The sequence below is a fragment of the Camellia sinensis genome, chromosome 5, assembly GCF_055761805.1.
Source record: "Camellia sinensis isolate YWXY chromosome 5, ASM5576180v1, whole genome shotgun sequence".
Classification (NCBI taxonomy): domain Eukaryota; kingdom Viridiplantae; phylum Streptophyta; class Magnoliopsida; order Ericales; family Theaceae; genus Camellia; species Camellia sinensis.
The window spans coordinates 21,431,510-21,452,308 of NC_138965.1; the positions used below are offsets into that span (position 1 = coordinate 21,431,510).

Consider the following 20,799-nt stretch of genomic DNA (forward strand, 5'->3'; position numbering starts at 1 on the left):
AAATCTATTTTTAACAAAATTAATATAGGTAGATTTGTCTTTCTGATATCTTTCAAATAATAAGATCAGTATTGAATATGAAATTTAAAAATAAATAAATAATAGATTGATTTTTCGATTAATTAAAAATAAATAAATAATATTTGATTTGTTTGGAATTGTATAGTGTAGTCTATTAAATATATTTTTATAATTGCATTTTAATCTTAAATTTAAACAGTGTTGCGATTATAATTATATTATAATCCTAATATTATTTATACCGTGCCTTTAGGCACGGGCATACGCTAGTACAAGGACAAGTTAGAACCATCGTATAAGGTATAGTAGTGATGTTGTTTCATCTTTTGATGCCATTCCTAATGCACCATTTTGTACATGTTCAAAAGACAATCTGTTGCCTTTTTTCTTTTCTTTTTTCCTTTTTTTTTTTTGTTGTGTGTGTGTGTATGTAATAAATTACACAATTTTGCTTATATTGTGATAGCAATATATATATAAGAAACTAAATCTACTCGCTTTGGTATGATTTTCTTTTCTGTAATACATCAGGGCCTGATTCATGAAGTATTCATTTTGATAATGCGTGGCTTGTCTGGTGCCAAAGTCACTATACCTGGGAAGTTCCGTAGCTGTCAAGATGGTTATGCTGTTAAGTCTTCATTGAAAACTGAAGATGGTGTCCTGTATCCACTTGAAAAGGGATTCTTCTTTTTACCCAAGCCTCCAACTCTTATTCTTCATGAAGAGGTAACTTTCTGGCCATACAAATGCTTTAACCCTGTGGTATACTCTATGATTGATGCAATCAAATCCATTTTAACTAGTCCTTGAGCAATCATCCAACATCAACTCTTACACGATTCAGTTCGAACCATAATAGCATTTTAATATCATTAGCATTTCAACTTTAACTAATGCACATTGACTCATTTGCATTCAATAATAGTATAATTTTGTAAACCAGGCTACACAATTTAAAAACCCCACCTCAAGAATAAAATCTAACCATTCTACATACAATCTACAATGCAAGGCAACTTAGTCTCTGGCTAAAGGTTTTATAACTATAACTAGGAACCAAAAGGGACAAAATAGCAAGGCAAAGCACCAATCTATCTGTCTGCTATAAAGCACCAATTTTTTCACAGGTGGAAAAGTCATGTGGGGATGTCTTCCATAACAGTATTTATATCATGTGGGGATGTCTCAAAGATGTTTGGCCAAACATAGTTTAGTAAGTGAACCAAAGCATCCTCACATCCCAACCCAGCAACTCCAAAAGCCATGTGCTTCACAGCAGAAGCAACAGTCTGCCTATGAACCAACTCTCTGTCCATGAGAGCATCCTCTAGCAATGGAGTCACTGCATAAATGTAATCCTTTCCCATTTCACCAATGTACTCGAATAGAAATGAGAGGGACTTCAGAACACCATTCTGAACATTAAGCTCTGGCACACGATATTCATTCATCAAGGCTGGTAAAACTGTAAAAGGAGAATGCATTCTGATTATTTGTGCTTAAATGGAATATAAATTCTGACACACGACTTCAGAACACCATTCTCAAAATTTGTGCTTAAATGGAATATAAATTTTTTTACCAAATGTCTTGACTGCAGAATGCATGGAATGAAGCATTTCACTCTGGGAGGCATACAGAAGCAGTGGAGCATTATACTGCCATGGTATCAAGCAATATCAAATCACGTCCTTTTGCGGCCATTTGTTTTTGCAACCGTGCTGCTGCACACCAATCTCTGGGCCAAATTGCTGATGTTATTGCCGACTGTAGTCTAGCCATAGTTCTTGATGGAAGTTACTCAAAGGTTGGCCTTTAAAGTGTATACTATGTATTAGTGGTTGTGTTGTGCCCCTTTTGGCACCATTAGTTAATGATCTTTACTTATATAACTTAATCCCCCCCAAAAAATGGTGCTAATCTATATGCAACCTATATGTAATGCATGTGAATTTGACAAGTAGTTCATTTTTCTTTTAGAAACATGAGCACATACAATTAGAACATACTGGAGAAACCTGGAATTAACTTTCTACTCTGTGTTTTATCTAGAATGTTGCCATCTCTTTCAACCCTTACTCTGATGATTCTTCCTATTGTATCCAAGTGGAGTTGTCATGTTACTTTTGTGAGATTGAAGTCGTTGAGGCTACCATTGTGATTGTGACCTAATAACTCTCTGAGTATTGTAAGCTTCTAAAGTCATTTCTTATTACAGGGGAATTAAACCGTCTGATGCAGCATCCGAAATAAAAAAGGCATATCGGAAAGCAGCACTGAGACATCATCCAGACAAGGTCTTTGGATTTCTTCAGTTGTTTGTTATCACTTTGTCATCCTTGTCATTCTTTTTAATGAGTTTATGTTAATATAGGTTGGTCAATTCCTGGCAAGAAATGGAGATGATGGACAACTCTGGAAGGAAATAGCTGATGAAGTACACGAGAATGTTGATAGACTTTTTAAAATGATCGGAGAGGCATATGCTGTGCCTTCAGATCCGACCAAGGTATGCTATTAGCAAGATATGTTTAACTAGATAAGGTTTTCTGTGAGATGTGGGCCGGGAACCTTGAGTTTATTTAGCATACTGTGTTTTTAAACTGATCTGCTTATTGTGTTCTTTCATAATCATGTGTAGTGATCTTGATTTGCATGTTTTGGTCTTTCATTCTGTCGAATTGTCTTAAATACATATATTTATATAAGCTACAAGTTCACCAGATAGTTTCAGACTGAAATAATTGGATCATTATCCTCTCCATTCGTGTCCTTTCAATCTTGTGAATCTCAGATACAATCAGATATAGCATACATGAAGAATAAACAGTAATCTGACTACTCAATGCTTTAATACCTCCATGCTAAACACTTGACTCATGAATAATAGATGGGATCCAGGGATAAATGTTTCCTGGTAAGCATTCTTGTGGTAGAAAGAATGGCTATAATCTAAGAAGCATGGACACGGACACGGACACGGATACGTGACACGACACGAATACGACACGGACGCCGACATGGCAATTTTCAAAAAATACAATACACGATACATGTGGCAGCAGTGTGGGTCTGTCCCTCTTCTTTTCTTTTTTTTTTCTTCTTTCTTTTCCTTTGGTGGTCTGCATGATCTGTCTGGCTTCAGAAAGATCATCCTGATCTGTCTGGATGGTCTGCATGATTTGTCTGGCTTCAGTGTGTGCTCCAGATCTGTCTGGCTTTTTCCTGATCTGTCAATCATCCTGATTTGTCTGGATGGTCATCCTGATCTGTCTAGATGCTTGTTTTTGGAGTATACTGGTGGTCTGCATGATTTGTCTGGCTTCAGTGTGTGCTTCAGAACCTTTTAATTTTGATGGGTTGCTGACTTTCCAGGTCAGCTTTGTAAATTCGATTGCGACAATTAAAGGTGGGACTTATGTTGATTATGTTACCAACCAGATTACAAACTATGTAATGAGTATTGTTAATAAAAAGAATAAGAATGCTAATCACATAGATTTTCTGTTTTAGTAACCTTATGATTATGATTCACTGGTGTTGTCATATTTTGTTGAATTTTTTTATTTACTATGAAAGAAAGTAATATTTTATGTTCTTTAATTTCCACCTCTTTAGTGAGTATGGATTTTATGTGCTTGAGTCCGCACCATTTTCTCTGCAGTGAGTCTTGACCTTCTTGAGGGAATAATCCTTGATCATAATATTTACTATCAAGAATAAAAATGGGCTCTGTAGTTTCTACAAAGGTACAACATACCTTAAGCACAATGCACCCCTCTATATGCAAATGTTTGTTGGATGGGAAGTGTTTGATTGGGGTGGGGTATATTCAGCTGTATGTGGATGTGTTTAAGAGCAGCAATTGTAATTTACTATAATGCATTTTTTTTCCCTTTGCCATGAATCATTGGCATTCTAAATGTCATTTTAACTTTTGATTTCTGTTATTAACAGGTGGAACTTGCTACCCTCGTTCCATTTGCCAATGGATGCAAACAAGTATTTCTGGTAAATATATGATAGTAGTTCTGGGGTAGACCTTCCCCCAAAACTCATTACAGTTTAACATCTGATGATGTAATGTGTGTTTTTTTATTTTTGTCAATATCAAATGGTATTATGGTCTTACAATAACTACAAAGACAATAAAATAAGCAAAAGCACACAAGCTAATAAGATATGTTAGGTAAATGTTTTCTGAAAGGAGTTGTTGCTGCTTTCAAATAAATGTTTTTCAGATGACTTTGTCCAAACAGTGCCAAAATTGGCACTTGGAAGCAACTAAATAGGATTAGCAATAGCTTTGTTCTCAATATGGGTGATTTAAACTGTAGGTATGATTCCCATAGAGTGCCCCTGTATACGAAAATTGTTTAGACTCTATCTATGCAAGTTACTATTAAGTTGGTGATTATTAATTGTAGTTGTTGAATTATGCACAAGTGAATATGCATGTGAACTACAGTTTCACCCCCATTTTTAGAGTTTTTTCGTAGACTTTGCTATGCCTGCTTTACCATTTAGTTGAAAAAGTAATAGAGGAGAATTAGAATGTCTTCACAAGTTGCTGTATTTATGTATATATAGTATCAGCTATTCTTCCAATTACAGGAAACTCTGCCTTCCAAGAAACATAGAAATTGTGAATTGTACAGACTAACACCAAATTTTGAACTCAACTTTAGTATTGTGAAAATCTGTTTTTGAATTGCATCAAAAGGCCAATGTAAGACCAGTGGATTTTCAATGATTTTAACAAAAATATTACATAATAAACAACATGTGATTAGCAATGAATTGGAAGCCTAATTATGCTAGTCTCATCACATAGTAACTTGCATTTTGATTTGAAATTTCATAAATAAATTGATCACACAGTACCACAACTCATTATTTTCTATGCAAATGGACATACCCTTGATTGATTTTCAACTTTTATATAATTTTGAATTGCACATTAAATTTTCAATGAAGAAATGTTTCTAGCTATGTATTTTCTATGTTTTGTTCTTGTCAATTTCTAGCTGATCAAGACTTACAAAGCGAGCATTATATGACATTTTTACAGGTTTTAAATGTCCTGAAGCGTATAAGTGATGAAGACTGCAAGTTGTTGGGCTTGAATCCTAAGTATGCCCGTCCAGATTGGATGAAATTGCAATAGGATGTCATTGTGGTATGAGCATACTATAGGAAGAGCTGAAGAACTGTTCCAATAGCCTCGTACCTTGTTATTTTCTTTGATTTCTTTGTTCTTATAATTTTTGGTGAGAGCAAAGTGTAGTTTGAGATTGAATTTTTAGTGATTGTTTTTGCCAAATCACAAATTGTACGTACTATTGCTCTTGTATACAAATATAAATTCTCAAGTTTTCTTCTTAGTTAAATTCTTTGGCTGTGTGTCATGAATTTTGTTCCTTAATTGTGGTATCGAAACTGTGAGCAAATAGGAATTTTTTAAATGTTATTGTTCCTTAATTGTGGTTGGGTTGAATGAATTTTGTTTGATATTGGATTGAATGTTTAAAAACAAAAATTGAATTTCTCAACAAAAAAAAAAAAATAGAGTTTTGGCGACAAAAAATTGGTCGGCAAATTCTACACTTTTGCGACTAAAATCATTGGTCGGCAATTTCTTACAATTTAGCGACTAAATTGTTAGTCGGCGATTCCTTGACAATTGGCGACCAAAAAATTTGGTTGCGAAATGTGATAATTGGCGACCAAACTTTTTGGTCGCGAAATGTGACAATTGGCGACAAAGATATTTGGTCGGCAAAATATTACTTTTCGCGACCAAAGTGTTTTAGCGACAAAATAAATTAGTCGCGGTAATTAAATATTTAGCGACCAAAAATTTAGTCGGCAAATCCAACTTTTGCCGACCAACCAAAATTTTGGTCGCTAATTACTTTTGCCGACCCTCAAATGGCGACCAAAGTAGCGACCAAAAAAATTGGTCGCGGATAACTTTTGCCGACCAAAAATTGACTTTTAGCGACCAATTTTTTTGTTGCCAAAAGTGTAAATTCTTGTAGTGTTTCAATATAAATAAGCAGTCTATTTTCGTTACGTAAAACCAATGAAATAAATAATATTTTAGTTATTAAACTCAATGTAGGTGTACATAATTGTCCAAAATATATTTTTTCATTAGTTTAATGACTAAAATACTCTTTTTTTTATCGATTTTACCTAACAAAAAATAAACAAATGGTTTAAATTGAAATAAATAAAATATTTAAGATTTAAATTAAAAAGAAGATTAAAACTCAAAATTTATTTTATTACAAATCAAATCTTAGATTTTTTTATTTTTCTTTTATAATTTTTCTAAAAAGATGTCACCAACATTTTAGATACTTTTAAAGTACCATAAAACTGCAAAATCTTAGAAGCTTCGAAAGGACTTTCATTTATTCCACTGATACAGATGCATTACATGGTTACAAGATAACTCATGGAACATACAAATTCCATGACATGCTTGTGTTATTTCTATATTATAATATAAGCTTGTCCCTTCCAAATCTTTCGTATATAGTATAGCTTCAGACCCTGCAAAATCACAACAAGAGAGAGAGAGAGAGAGAGAGAAATCAGTGATGATATTTTTATCGACAACTATTTTATTTAAATGCTTAACCACTAAAATACATGATTTAAAGAAATTTATATGCATTTTTACTAACGGTAAAAAAAAATGCAGTGAAAATTAATATTATTTTTAAAAAAATTACAATTTTTTTTTTCCTTCTGAATTTGAGCTTTGTAACAAACTAAATCCTGAATTTTTAATTTTGTCAACTTAAACTATAATCTTTTGATTTATTTTCAATACAAATAATTTACATATTTTCATTGAGTAAAATTGACCCCCAAAAAATCGTATTTTAATTATTAAACTTAATGTGAATAAATTGATATAATTAAAAATTCAGGATTTATTTTGTTACAAGCGTCAAATCTAAAGAATATATATATATATATTGGTAATTTCCCCTTAATATTGTATATAACATTTGTTTGGTTTAAAATTTTCAAAAACAGTTTTTAAATTTTCAATCCATATTTTTTTAGTAAATTTTTTTAATATTTTAGTTAATTTTTTTACTTTTTAAATTATTTGAATCTAGATACACTTAGAGAGTATAAAATTTATACAAAAATTCTTTAAAAATTTATTGAATATAAGAAAATATGAAAATATACTGAATATATATATATATATATATATTATTTGGATTCAATGAGTTTTCAAAGAAAAAAAATTGTATAAATTTCGTACTTGTTTGAGTGTACTAAATTACATGAATCTAAAAAAATTAAAAAAATTATTAAAACGTTTTAACAAATCACTAAAAAAAATGCATATTAAAAACTTAAAAAACTGTTTTTGAAAATAGTAATGCCAGTGACCTACAATTTAGACCCACCAAATCACACATAATAATGTGGCAAATGAGTTAGATCTTATATCATTGAGTATATGATAATTTAAAAATTGACATCTATCCTACAATATCATTATAGGTCAAATTGTGAGAATTTTTAATGGATGTCAAACATTTTCCTTTTAAAAACTCTAAACCGAACATTATGTTTGCTTATTTAGTTTTCAAAATTAGATTTTGAGTTTTCAATTCATATATATATATATTATTTTTAGTGGATTTATTTAGTATTTTGTTCAAATTTTTTTTAAAAATTTTGTAAATGTACTCAAAAAGTAAAATATTTGTAAATAATTTTTTGTAAAATTAAATAAATACAAAGAAAATGAAAATGTATTGAATTTTTATATTTTTGTATTTTGTAGTATTTATTAAACTTGTAATAATTTTTTATAAATATTATACTTTTTGAACATATCTATTTTTTTTAATTTTAAAAATGATCAAAATATTAAAAAAATCACTAAAAAAAAACTATGAATTCAAAAGTCAAAATATGATTTTAAAAATTGAATAGCTAAATAGAAGTTATGGGTAAATTACACTAACACCCATGAGGTTTATATTTATTACAGTCCCCCCCTCACCTTTTGGAAATTACATCTCCCCCCTGAGGTTTAAAGTTTCATTACAGATTCGCCCATTCAGTAATTTAATTTTTTTAAATACCAATTTTGCCTTCATTGGGTAAATTACATTGACACCCCTCACATTTTAGAAATTACAATCCTCTCCCTAAGGTTTAAGTAGCATTATTAATTGCCCCCTCAGTTAGTATTAGTTTGAAAAAAAATTAATTGGAAATTTTTTTTGTTAGTAAAGTTTTTAAATTTCTGTTTAAAAACCAACGTAAGCTCATTTTTTGAATTTATGTTTTTTTTTCAAATTTAAAAACTGAGACAACCATTTATAAACCAAAAAAATTATCAAACAAGTTTTTATGACAGTTTTTTAAATTTTTGTAAAAATAAATTGAAAACTGAAAACGAAATGGTTACCAAACAGGCTTGATGGTAAAAATGTCGTAAAATTAACAAATAATTAAATAAGTTATCAACGTAAGAAATGACTTATTAAAAGATTCTTAGGTTATGTATGGTTTGATTTTTAGAATTTTTTTTAAAAAAATTAAAAATTAATTTGGTTAATAAATAAAAAATAATTATCATTTAAGGGTAAAAAATAATTATCATTTTAACTTTTGGGCATGTTATATACATACGTATAGTTGTTTCAATTTAATTTGTAAAAAATTATTTCTAACCACTCGAAAGATAAAATTGCTGAAGGAAGAATCTGAAATGAAAGTTTAAACCTCAGGGGGAGATGTAATTTTCAAAAGGTGAGAAGAGAACTATAATAAATATAAACCTCAGGGAGTGTCAGTGTAATTTACCCTAGAGTTATTTATATCTTGAATGAGAGTTATGAGTAATAAACGAGCTGAACAGTTAATTGTTCAAGTTTGACTTAAATTTTTTTAATGAGTTTCAGAATATATTCAAATTTAATTTATTTACTTAATAAACTGAACTCAAATAAACTTTTAAAGAGTAAAACATAAGCCGGAATCAAACTATTTAGTTCATTTATCACCCACAAATAGAGTTAATTGGGCTTACTGATTCCTTTCCAAAGTACCAAAAGAAAAAAAATTGGGCTCACTGAGTATATTTGATATTGATTTTGCCAGCATTGCGGTCAGCAACAATGGCGAAAGCATCTTGAGAGAGATCGATGGTTGCACGACAGCCAGGTGGACAGTAATCAACAACGGTTACTACTACGCTCTTACCAGTGCAAGGATGTGGCACACCCTTATTTGTCGGACCTGTACACGTCACCTTGTACTTTTTTTTTTTTTTGATAAGCAAAAGAGAGCTTTATTGATGAAGAAAGCAGAAGAAGCATACAACTTACATCAATAAAGAGGGAAGTGCAAAAGCATCACCGCAGGCCTTAGCAATCCCAACTAGGTTGGCACCGCTAGGGACGCAAAATCATCTGCTAGCACTTGACCCAAGATTGGCGAGAAGCCAATGCAGAGAAAGCAAGAGGAAGGGAAAAGAAAAAAAAGCAAGATCTACCACTAAACATGAAACAACAATGAGCAAAAATCTTCAAACTGATACAACCCAAGCCAGAAGAATGATGCACCAGGACCAAACATTGAGCAGAATTCTTCAAACTGAAAGACAAATCAGACGAAGCATCCAAAAAAGAAGACCAACAATAAAATACCAAGGGGGCATACTAGAGCACACGGCTGCAGACCAACAGACAGATCAGACCAGGCAAACACCTATGTGCATCTACAACAGCAAACAACAAAATTCTTCAAACTGATACGAACCAAGCCAGAAAATGATGCACCAGGACCAAACATTGAGCAAAATTCTTCAAACTGATAGACAGATCAGACCAAGCATCCATCAGACAGATCAGACCAGCATCAGCCTTCCAAAAAAGCAGACCAACAATGTAATTCCAAGGGAGCACACTAGAGCACACAACTGCAGACTAGAGCACACAGCAAGCAACTGCAGACTAGAGCACGCAGACCAGCCAAATTCTTCTGCAGCTGCAGAGTAGGGCACACAGCAAACAGACCAGCCAGACTCTTAGAGTAGGGCACACAGACAGAGCACTTGACAGAATAAAAAATCATTAGAGGCACCTCCTGGTCTGGTTGAAGTTAAATATAAAATCATGGATGGAATAAGAGCACGAGTTCCCAATAGAGTGACTCTTCAACCAAATGGCAACTCTAATCTTGATAAGCTCACAAAGCTGCAGGGAGTTAGGTTGGGCACTATTAAACACACAGTCGTTCCTGAGCTTCCAAATTGACCATAAAACAGCAAGTGGTAAGGCTCTCCATATTTGGAGTTCCTTCTTACTGATTTTGGTGCCACTCCACCAATCAAGTAAGGCCACCACAGAGCCTGGGCATACCCAGAGAAAACCCCACCAATCTATAATGTCAGACCAAATTTTCCAAGTAAAGGGGCAAAGGAGTAATACATGGTTAAGGGACTCAGGTTCTTCTCTGCAAAAGTGACAATGAGTAACGGCCTCGCCTCTAAGAACACCAATGCTATAAAGGAACACAGATGTTTTGATTCTGCCTTTCCAAGCCAGCCAAGAAAAAAATTGAACTTTTGGTGGTGTGATGTTATTCCAGATAAGTTTAGGCATGGGCACAACTGGACCTCTATTAGACTGCAACCAACAGAATAAGTCACATGATCTAAAGGCACCCTGATTCGAAGATTTCCATCTCATACCATCCTCCACCTCATGCCTTAATAATGGCCCATTGCCCAGTAGGGCTTGCAAATTTTGGACTTCCTCCTCTTCCCAAGCCAACAGAGGTCTCCTAAAGGTTAAGTTCCAGTTGGGGTAGCTACTTTTTCTATCCATGAAATCTTTAAGAGAACCATCCTTATCAGAAGAAAGACAAAATAGTCTAGGAAAGCGGGATTGAAGACAGTCACCACCTAGCCAACCATCCTTCCAGAATGAGATATTGGCCCCATTACCAACAACCAATTCTGAGTTAGCCAAGAAATAGTTGAGTAAGGTAGGGTTATCAGCAGCTAAACCCATAATATCCTTCCAGATCCAAGAGCAATTAGTAATAGTACCTTGAGAGTGAAACCAACTACCGGATCTGCTGCTGTACTTGCAGCAGATCAATCTTCTCCATAGGGCTTGTTTTTCATTACAAAACCTCCACCACCATTTAGCAAGTAAACACTCATTAACTTGACCCAAACTTCGAACACCTAATCCTCCTTGATTTTTAGACATTGAGACAACCTTCCAATTGACCAAGTGGACCTTTCTTTTGACCTCGGTGTCGCCCCACAGAAAGGAAGCTTGAATTTTATCCACCTCTTTGATTACACCCTTTGGCATTTTAAACAGGGAAAGGTAGAAGATTGGGAGGTTTGATAAAACTGATTTAATAAGGGTGAGCCTACCAGCAAACGATAAAAGTCTTTTTTTCCAACCAGAAAGCTTACTTTTAAATTTATCCAGAACAGGTTTCCAGGTAGCTTTCCTTCTAGGATTGGCACCACGTGGAAGACCAAGATACTTCAATGGTAGCTTCTGAGTGAGACAGTTCAGTTTTGATGAGAAGTCATTGACTAAAGTCTCCGAGATTCCAATACCACAAACAAAACTTTTGTGGAAGTTAATTTTCAGACCTGACATAATCTCGAAACATCTAAGTATCCTCTTTAAAGTTGTGATTTCCATTGAATCCGCCTCGCAAAAGAGAATGGTGTCATCAGCGAATTGCAGGTGAGTGAATTCCAGCCCATCAGTTCCAACATTGGCACCTTTAATTAAGCCCATAACCTTAGCTCTTGAAAGTAAGATATTCAACCCCTCTGCTACAATATTGAACAGGAAGGGTGAGAGTGGATCGCCCTGTCTGAGACCTCTTTCTGGTTGGATTTCATCAGTAGGAGAGCCATTGACAAGGATGGAAATACTTGTAGTTGTTAAGCAAGTTTTCATCCAGCCCAGCCATTTTGAACCAAAACCAAACTTTGCAAGCAAATCAAATAAGAACTCCCAATTCACCGTGTCAAATGCTTTTTCAAAGTCAAGCTTAATGATCACCCCTTGCTTATTTGATTTTTTCCACCAATCTACAATCTCATTAGCAATTAGCACCCCATCCATTATATTTCTACCTCCAATGAAGGCAGATTGTGCTTCATTCACAATGATAGGCAAAACAAGCTTCAGTCTCTTGGTTAGAACCTTGGAAAGGATTTTGTATATGGAATTAATCAAGCTGATGGGCCTGAAGTCAGACAGAGATACAGGATTATCCTTTTTGGGGATAAGACTCACAAATGAGCAATTAAGACCCCTGGCCAAAGTACTATTCTCATGAAATTCTTTCTTCCACACGCCTTCTTTCCCCCTATGGCATCACTTGCCGCCTCTATCATTTTCCCTTTGTCTTGGTAACCATAACATGCAGATGCTGAAAAAATAAAATTAAAAAAAGATAATTGCAATTTTTTTTTTAAAAAAAATCTGACCCTTCTAACCATTTATAATTTAAGTAATTCAAATTTTAATATTTTGAGTTGTTTTTAATCTAAATTATTCGTCTATTTTCATTAACTAACACTACAATATTTATAAGAGTTTTTTAGACCAAGTTTTTTTTTTGTCTTTCGAAGTATAAATTTTGTTGCAAAAAATATTTAAGAATTTATTTTAGTTATCGTGAGGACAATCGTTAACAGGTCGTCCCGAGAAGTAAAAAAAAAAAAAAGAGCTTTTAGAGACAATTTTGAAAATGTCACTAAAAAGGAACAAAAAAAAAGGTTTATTTTGTTAGACAAAACTTTTGGTCCTAAAAGCTTAATAATTCATCACTAAACATCCAATTTTGTCACTAAAAATAAAATAATAACACTTTTGGCGAGAAAAACAGTTTGTCTCTAAAAAGTGATTTTATTCTTAAATTTTTATCTCTAAAACCTTAATTCTTGTAGTGTAAATCGAACCAAAAAATTGCATTTTATTCATTAAACTCAATGTAAATATAAAATTCTTAAATATATATATATATATATATTTGGGTAGATTTTACATACAAAAATAGATAAATGATTCAAATTAAAAATAAATTAAAGATTTAGGATTTAAATTGACAAATTTAAAATTTTAAGATTTATTTTATTATAATAGTCTAACCTGATTTTTATTTTTGTAATTTCCCAAAAAATAAAAGCGTTTTTGGTTACAAATCTTAGAAAGTAATTTTAAACAAGTTTTCGTTTGCTTTCACTAATTTTTTTTTCTTCATATTTTAGTCAATTTTTTATTTTTATTTTGTAGTTACATCAAGATTAGATACATTTAAAAAGTAAAAAAAATAAAATTGACTAAAATATGAAGAAAAAAATTTCACTAAAAACAAACAAAAACTCCAACAAAAATACACACAAATTTGTGTTCAAATTTTCGTATATTTTTAGTATTTTTTAAGGATTTAGTTAAGAGGTATATTTTCTTACTTATCTTCTACAATGACTAGTCATTTGATTTATCTAATATTATATTTCAATTTTGTTTATAGTTTTTTAATTAATTGTCTTTAAATTTTTTAGTAAATTTTTTTTGTAACTTAATTAATGAATTATTTGGTTTTATTATTATTTGTTGTGAAATATTATTATTTAAATTATTTTATTATATTTTGTCAGTATATCAATAGTCGTATAGTTTCATTGGCAAAACTGAGAAACCAGACTCTAATACTAATTTAAACACACATTGAAATAAAACACTTTTTCAAAACAAAATAAAAATTCAACATATTTTTAGAATAAATTATTAATTAGGTCTTTTATTAATTTATAATATTTTTGGGTTTATATTTTATTTTTGTAATCATGTTAAGGACTAAATAGGTTTGAATTAAACATTTTAGTGACTTTAATAGATTCCATTGATAGTTTAGGGATTAAATAAACTTTGATTTATATACTTTAGTAGATTCAATCGATAGTTCAAGATTTAAGTAGATAATTTGATAATAGTTCAAGCGTTGAAAGTGTAATAAACCCTTTTTAAAATATTTTAGCCAATTTATTTTACTTATTAGATGCATCTTGATTAAGTATATCTAAAAAGTACAAAACAATGATTAAAATGTAAAAAAAAAAATTCACTAAGAATATTAAAATTTTTTTTAATCTAAAAAAAGATTTTGAAAAATCAAACTAAATAGACATAAATAATTTAGAGCATATGTTGAGAAAGGTTACCTACTTGTATGTGTAAATTTGTTGAGTGTTTGCATGATATATACTTAGAAGTGGTATACACAAAAAAAATTATAAAAGAATGTTAAGAATTGAAATCGATTGGACTAATTTGAGATGGAGACCTCTGTTGGCTTGGGAAGAGGAGGAAGTCCAAAATTTGCAAGTCCTACTGGGCAATGGGCCATTATTAAGGCATGAGGTGGAGGATGGTATGAGATGGAAAGCTTCGAATCAGGGTGCCTTTAGATCATCTGACTTATTCTGTTGGTTGCAGTCTAATAGAGGTCCAGTTGTGTCCATGCCTAAACTTATCTGGAATAACATCACACCACCAAAAGTTCAATTTTTTTCTTGGCTGGTTTGGAAAGGCAGAATCAAAACATCCGTGTTCCTTCATAGCATTGGTGTTCTTAGCGGCGAGGCTGTTACCCAGTGTCACTTTTGCAGAGAAGAACCTGAGTCCCTTAACCATGTATTACTCCTTTGCCCCTTTTCCTGGAAAATTTGGTCTGACATCATAGATTGGTGGGGTTTTCTCTGGGTATGTCCAGGCTCTGTGGTGGCCTTACTTGATTGGTGGAGTGGCACTAAAACCAGAAAGAAGGAACTCCAAACATGGAAAGCCTTACCACTTGCTGTTTTATGGTCAATTTGGAAGCTCAGGAACGACTGTGTGTTTAATAGTGCTCAACCTAACTCCCTGCAGCTTTGCGAGCTTATCAAGATTAGAGTTGCCATTTGGTTGAAGAGTCACTCCATTGGGAACTCTTGCTCTTATTCCATCCATGATTTTATATTTAACTTCAACCAGACCAGGAGGTGCCTCTGATGAATTCTGTTTCTGTCAAGTGCTCTGTGTGTGTGTTCTGCTTCTGTGTGTGTCTTCCCTTCTTGGTTTTTGTTCTGCCTGTGTTCTGATTTTGGGGGATTATTGGAGGTTGAAGCTTCTGTGTTCTGCCTGTGTTCTGTGTTCTGCCTGTGTTCTCTGCTGTGTGTCTGTGGCTTCTGTGTTGTTTGCTGTTGCAGATGCACATAGGACTTTGGCTGGTCTGTTTCTAGTGTGTAGGTAGAAGGCGTCTGTCACCAATACTTGGAAATATTTGGAAGGCTGATCTGGCCTGGTTGTATCTGTCTGTTTGGTCCTGCACCGTGTGCTTTGCTGTGCTTCAGTTTGAAGAATTATGCTCTATGTTTGGTCCTGCAGTTGGAATGGTCTGAGGCGCATAGGAGTTTGGCTGGTCTGTTTCTAAAGGTGTCTGTCACCAATACTTGGAAATATTTGGAAGGCTGATCTGGTCTGTTCTGGCTGGTCCTGCAGTTGGAATTATCTGTCTGTTTGGTCCTGCAGTTGGAATTATGCTCTATGTATCTGTCTGTCTGCTTGGGCCTGCAGCCGTGTGCTCCAGTTTGAAGAATTATGCTCTTTGTTTGGTCCTGCAGTTGGAATGCAGTTGGTTTGTTTCACGTTTAGTGGTTGATCTTTTTTATTCTGTTTAGTCAATGTTTAGGTGGCTGGTCTGGTTTTTCTATTTTTTCCTTTCCCTTTCTCTTGCTTTCTCTGGATTGGTTTCTCGCCAATCTTGGGTCAAGTGCTAGCAGATGATTTTGCTTCCCTAGTGGTGCCAACCTAGTTAGGATTGCTAAGGCCTGCGGTGATGCTTTTGCACTTCCCTCTTTATTGTTGTAAGTTGTATGCTTGTTCTGCTTTCTTCATCAATAAAGCTCTCTTTTGCTTATCAAAAAAAAAAAAAAAAGTAAAAATTTAAAATCAAAATTAATTTAATTGAAATTATAGGGACCAAAATAATATAAAAGTCAAAATACAATGACCAAAACAAGACAATAAGATTTTTCATATAGATAATGTAGAGTATGCATAAGTTTGTTGCTGCATGCAAGTGGTGTATTGATTATAAATTTAGCATTCGGTATAAATTTAATAAGAAGAATCAAAATTTCATGTTCAAATCACTTTAAAGCATCAATAAATGTTTATCTAGTCGTTAAAAAATAAAATAATATAACACTCACGCTTGTAAGGAGGACCATAGTAAGTAGCAGTCCCCTGAGCTGCATGTGCCACCGTGGCAAGGCATATCACCATGGCCACCATCATCATCACAACTCCCGTTCCAACACCCATTTCTTGGATTTTCTTTCTTCCCAAACACACCTCAAATGAAAATTGAAATCTTGTTGCTTTGCTGTAGAAAATCAATGGAAGGGCTCGCTCTTTTTATAGTTGAATAACCAGCGTACCATTTTTTTTTTAAAAAAAACATCTAAAAATCAATGACAAACATCAATAAAGGTGTCAAAAAGTCGTTTTATTGATAATGATTAAGGAATAATACAATGACAAAGGATGAATTTCCAACCTTGTTTAGGTTGGCTGTGGTTAAAAATGAATCCTTAAGAAGTGTGGTTGATAAGAGAAGTGTAGTGGGTGGCTGGGTCTTTGAGTTCAGAAGAGGGCTATATGAGTGGGAAGAGCATGAGTTGACAAGGCTTTTTGAATATCTGAGGGGGGCTCCTGTTCAGTGCTCAGAGGGTGTTGATAGGCCTTCATGGTTAGGATCATCTAATGGGATATTCACAGTGGCTGATATGTACAGGAGGGGTGGGGTAAATATGGGTGCCAGGCTGAGCATTACCAAAATGATTTGGCTTAAATATATCCCTCCTAAGGTGCAGGTCTTTGGTTGGTTTGCATGGAAGAAAAGACTCAAGTCTAAGGAATTTTCGCAAAAACTGGGGGTGATCACCTCTAGTGATTCTATTGCTTGTGTGTTTTGTGGCAGTGACACAGAATCAGTGACTCATGTATTAGTCTGGTGTCCTTTTGTGTGGAGGGTTTGGTCTGACATGTTGGTATGGTGGGGTATCCAAGCTGCTATTCCAGGATCGGTGGAAAGTTTATTGATGTGGTGGGCAGGGGAGAAGCTAAAGAGGAAGGAGAGGAAGATCTGGAGGGTGATTCCATTGTCAGTGATGTGGTCTGTGTGGAAGTGCAGGAATGAGTGTGTATTTAGAAAATCTATACCAAATCTGGAGGACCTTTGTGATTTAATTAAATATAGGGTTGCATTTTGGTTGAAGCTAGTCTTCAGTGAGTTTAATTTCTCAGTCCAGGATTTTGTGTTTAATCTGAGGCAGGTGAGGGAGTGCTTGGGTGGGTGTCCTGGTATGGTGTCCTGAGCTGTGATGTGCTGTCAGATATTTGGTAGGGTAGGCTGTTTTGAAATACGGTGGACTGGTCTTTGGTGGTAGGGTTTAAGCTGTGTTGCTGGGGGTAAACAATACATCGGGTTGGCTGATGTGGGGCAGTGTAATGCTCAGTTTTTGGGCTGATAAATTGCACTGAACAGGTGTGTAGGGGTAATGTGGAAGGTCTCTGGTCTGATGTGGAAGGCTGTACAAAGGAGCTTGATGAAGTTGTTCTTACTGGGCTGTGTGGATTTAATTGTTTCAATTGGGGTTGCTGATTTGCGGGGCTGATATGTGGTGCTATCAGATGTGGTAACTGTTTTGTGGTGCTATAGTGCTGATTTGTTTATGTTGCTTGGGTCCATGTGGCTGTGTTGCTGTCTCTTGGGTCCAGCAGTGGAGTGGTAGTCTGGTGAGTGGTAGTCTGCTGCTGTATCTTGGGTCCATGTGGCTGTGTACTTGTCTGCTGCTGTGAGAGAACTCTACCATAAATTGCTCTCTCCACTGTGTGTGAATACCTCTGTTTTGGTTTTGTTATTTGTTTTTGTTCTCCCTCTCCTTCTATATTTGTTGGTTTCTCACCAACTGGCGCTTGGGTCTGTTCAGGCCTAAGCTCCTCTTTATTGATGTAAACTTCATTCCTTGAATGTTTTGTCAATAAAGATTTTCTTTGCCGATCTAAAAAAAATAAACCAGCACACAGATGTTAAGATAACAACCCAAGAACCACATCCAACAGAAAAGGACCACTGGACCAAAACAAGACAATTACATACAAATATAAAAATGAACCCAGCAACCATAATAGTAAATCAACCGTGGAATCCTTTGACTGCTATAAATCTTCCGTGTGGGAATAACCAGCATACCTGCAAGCTATGACTTATTTACCTGTGGTAGTAGTCAAGGGCAAAATAAAAAATTTTGTCTAGAAGTTAAGGTGTGTATAAAAAAAATAAAAATAAAAAAATAAAAAGAAAGAAAGAAAAATTACAAATATAATTTTTGAGTTTGTTTAAAATGCAGATTGCTTGTTGTAGTTCTAAAAATTATAAATATACTTATTGTCAAAATTTGTCATTTTACAGAATTGACAGAAAAATGATGTTCTTAACTATACTATATACAATAATGAATGACTAACATCGTTAAAATAGTTGATTAATGAAAGGATTATTTGTTATATGATTAGAAAATTTAAAGGACGAGATGTAATTTTCAAAATGACACTTTAGTATTTATAATTTACGCTAAAAGAATATTGAGTTAGTTTGGCACATCATTAATTGAAAATAATTTTTTACATAAACTTTGTGAAAATATTATTTCATGAGAGCATAACTAAATAAATCTAACACACCATTTTTTTATTTTATAAATTATAAATTATTAATTAAATTCAATATATAATCGGTTAATTCTAACAAATCATTTAATATATTTTTTAATGAAAAAAGTAAATATCTCTAACGAGTTATTTTTTTTAAAAAAAAAATTGAATTATTAATTAAATTTCTATATATTATCAATTAAACTGTCATTTAAACATGTCGTTTAATATGACCATCCTTCTACAAATTCTTAATAATTGCAAATTAAATTATCAATCACTCACAATAAAGGGTAAGTTGCACATCCATATATGTAGGAGACCCCCACCTCATTGTAACTTAGTTTGTAATTTATTAGAAATTTCTAGCATTTTTAATAATATATAAGTACGATATTATAAAAATAAAATAAAAATAGTGGAGTTTATAAAGTTAAAAAAGTATTTTTTTAATCTATTTTTAAAAATTTAGTCTTTTTAATTATTTAATTTATTTTTATTTCATAAAAATGTTCTGAAATTTTTTTAGGAGTTATTGTTAAAAATTAAGTTATTGTGGGGAGGAGTTATTGTTAATTTTTTTCCTAGAAAAACTATAACTTGATTTAAAATCTTAAAATGAAATACACTGTTAATGTAAATTGTAAAAGTAAATGTAAATTACCACTACCACCCACTCCACCTACCACCTCCGCTACCACCCACTCCACCTACCACCTCCACTACCACCTTCACTTACTCCCAAATCCTCTCCTATATAAATCCTTGTAATATACACAATATACACATCAATCAATAAATCAATCAATAATACATCAATATATTTTACTTGGTATCAGAGCAAGGTTGAGAACCTAGTAATTCCGCTTCACCGGCGGGTGGCAGCCTCACTTTGGCCGCCCGCCGGACCTCAACCTATTCCGCTTATTTTCTACACATACCTTCCCATCACTTGCCTTCCTTAGAGCATTTTTCATTTCCGAAAGGCGTTTCATAGTTGTATCCTGAAGTGTCTGCTTCCCCTTCTTCTTTGCAGCTTGCATTGCCTTCTGATTCAACTCACGAACTTTATTCAACACAAAATTAACAACATCTTGGTTCTTTGAATTCGGGAGCTCCTCAGATCCGGTCACAACCGGAGGACCATCCCCGTCTGCGCCGTCAACAACGCCCAATTGGGGCACGGCGATCGCATTGACGACTTCGAGCCGCTCTGGTCATAGCCACTGGTCAATACCTCGGGAGCTATATAAAATGGACTACCAACAGTCCCGCGCAAGCTTTGACCTGACTTGATGTAGGTTGCAAGACCAAAATCAGCCAATTTAATTGGCGAAGAGGAGGCTTTTGTTGCTAAGAGGATGTTCTCTGGCTTTAAATCTCTATGAACAACGCCCTTGTCATGACAATACGCCACCACTTGCATCAGCTGCTTGAATAGAACCCTAGCCTCAGACTCGGAGAATCTTCCATGCTTCTCCAACTGGTGGAAAAGCTCCCCTCCGGCACAAAGTTCCATCACCAGATGAACATAATCTTCCTCCTCATAAACAGCTTTGAGATCTACAACATTTGGGTGCCCAGACAACTTAGTCATTATTTCAATCTCAAGCTTGATGCTCCGCACATCGTCCTGGGTGATGAATCTATCCTTGGCAATTGACTTGCAAGCCAGTACCTCACCAGTGAACTTATCAGAGCATCGTCGCAGTGCTTAGATCTGCCTTCCTCTCTCTGTTTCTGATGTAGACCCTTGGAGCTCGATTATCTCTCACATTTAGTAGCCTAATGGCTTTACTCGACCGTAAATTGGATGCTGCACCCAAGGTGGGTTACGTGTGGAGAGAGAGAGCAAGGGGCACACCCAATTCACTTTTCTTTGTTTAATCACACCCATCCACCGCCCACTTTAATCAAACTTTATTTTTTATTCTAAACCTTCATTGATGCTCTCAGACATCATGTTGTTCCCCAT

At 34.0% G+C, this 20,799-nt stretch overlaps 2 protein-coding genes and 1 long non-coding RNA gene across 3 annotated transcripts; 2 read left to right on the forward strand and 1 right to left on the reverse strand.

The window, feature by feature from the left end:
- The first annotated feature begins 286 nt into the window (after positions 1 to 286).
- LOC114266504 (uncharacterized) lies at positions 287 to 5,232 on the forward strand. The gene is made up of 7 exons (XM_082868363.1): positions 287 to 321; positions 553 to 750; positions 1,625 to 1,831; positions 2,243 to 2,321; positions 2,399 to 2,533; positions 3,982 to 4,035; positions 5,096 to 5,232. Exons 3-7 carry the CDS (start codon positions 1,815 to 1,817, stop codon positions 5,189 to 5,191), a joined length of 381 nt encoding a protein of 126 aa, XP_082724489.1. The 5' UTR covers positions 287 to 321; positions 553 to 750; positions 1,625 to 1,814; the 3' UTR covers positions 5,192 to 5,232.
- A 1,184-nt stretch (positions 5,233 to 6,416) lies between these two features.
- LOC145790468 (uncharacterized) lies at positions 6,417 to 9,337 on the reverse strand. The gene is made up of 2 exons (XR_014329210.1): positions 9,147 to 9,337; positions 6,417 to 6,585 (listed from the first exon to the last, which is right to left on the reverse strand). It is a non-coding gene; the product is annotated as an uncharacterized LOC145790468 (long non-coding RNA).
- Positions 9,338 to 16,642: 7,305 nt separating this feature from the next.
- Positions 16,643 to 17,772, forward strand: LOC145791260 (uncharacterized). The gene is made up of 2 exons (XM_082871599.1): positions 16,643 to 17,443; positions 17,656 to 17,772. The coding sequence occupies exons 1-2, from the start codon at positions 16,643 to 16,645 to the stop codon at positions 17,770 to 17,772; spliced, it is 918 nt and encodes a 305-aa protein (XP_082727725.1).
- Positions 17,773 to 20,799: the final 3,027 nt, after the last annotated feature.

Excerpts from the sequence above, each read along its gene's own strand:
- LOC114266504 (XM_082868363.1), top strand. Across the intron at positions 2,322-2,398 it reads TGAGACATCATCCAGACAAG|GTTGGTCAATTCCTGGCAAG; the intron begins GTCTTTGGATTT and ends ATGTTAATATAG. Across the intron at positions 2,534-3,981 it reads TGCCTTCAGATCCGACCAAG|GTGGAACTTGCTACCCTCGT; the intron begins GTATGCTATTAG and ends TGTTATTAACAG.
- LOC145791260 (XM_082871599.1), top strand. The coding sequence starts at position 16,643 with ATGACAAAGGATGAATTTCCAACCTTGTTTAGGTTGGCTGTGGTTAAA. Across the intron at positions 17,444-17,655 it reads TTGTGTTTAATCTGAGGCAG|GTGTGTAGGGGTAATGTGGA; the intron begins GTGAGGGAGTGC and ends TGCACTGAACAG.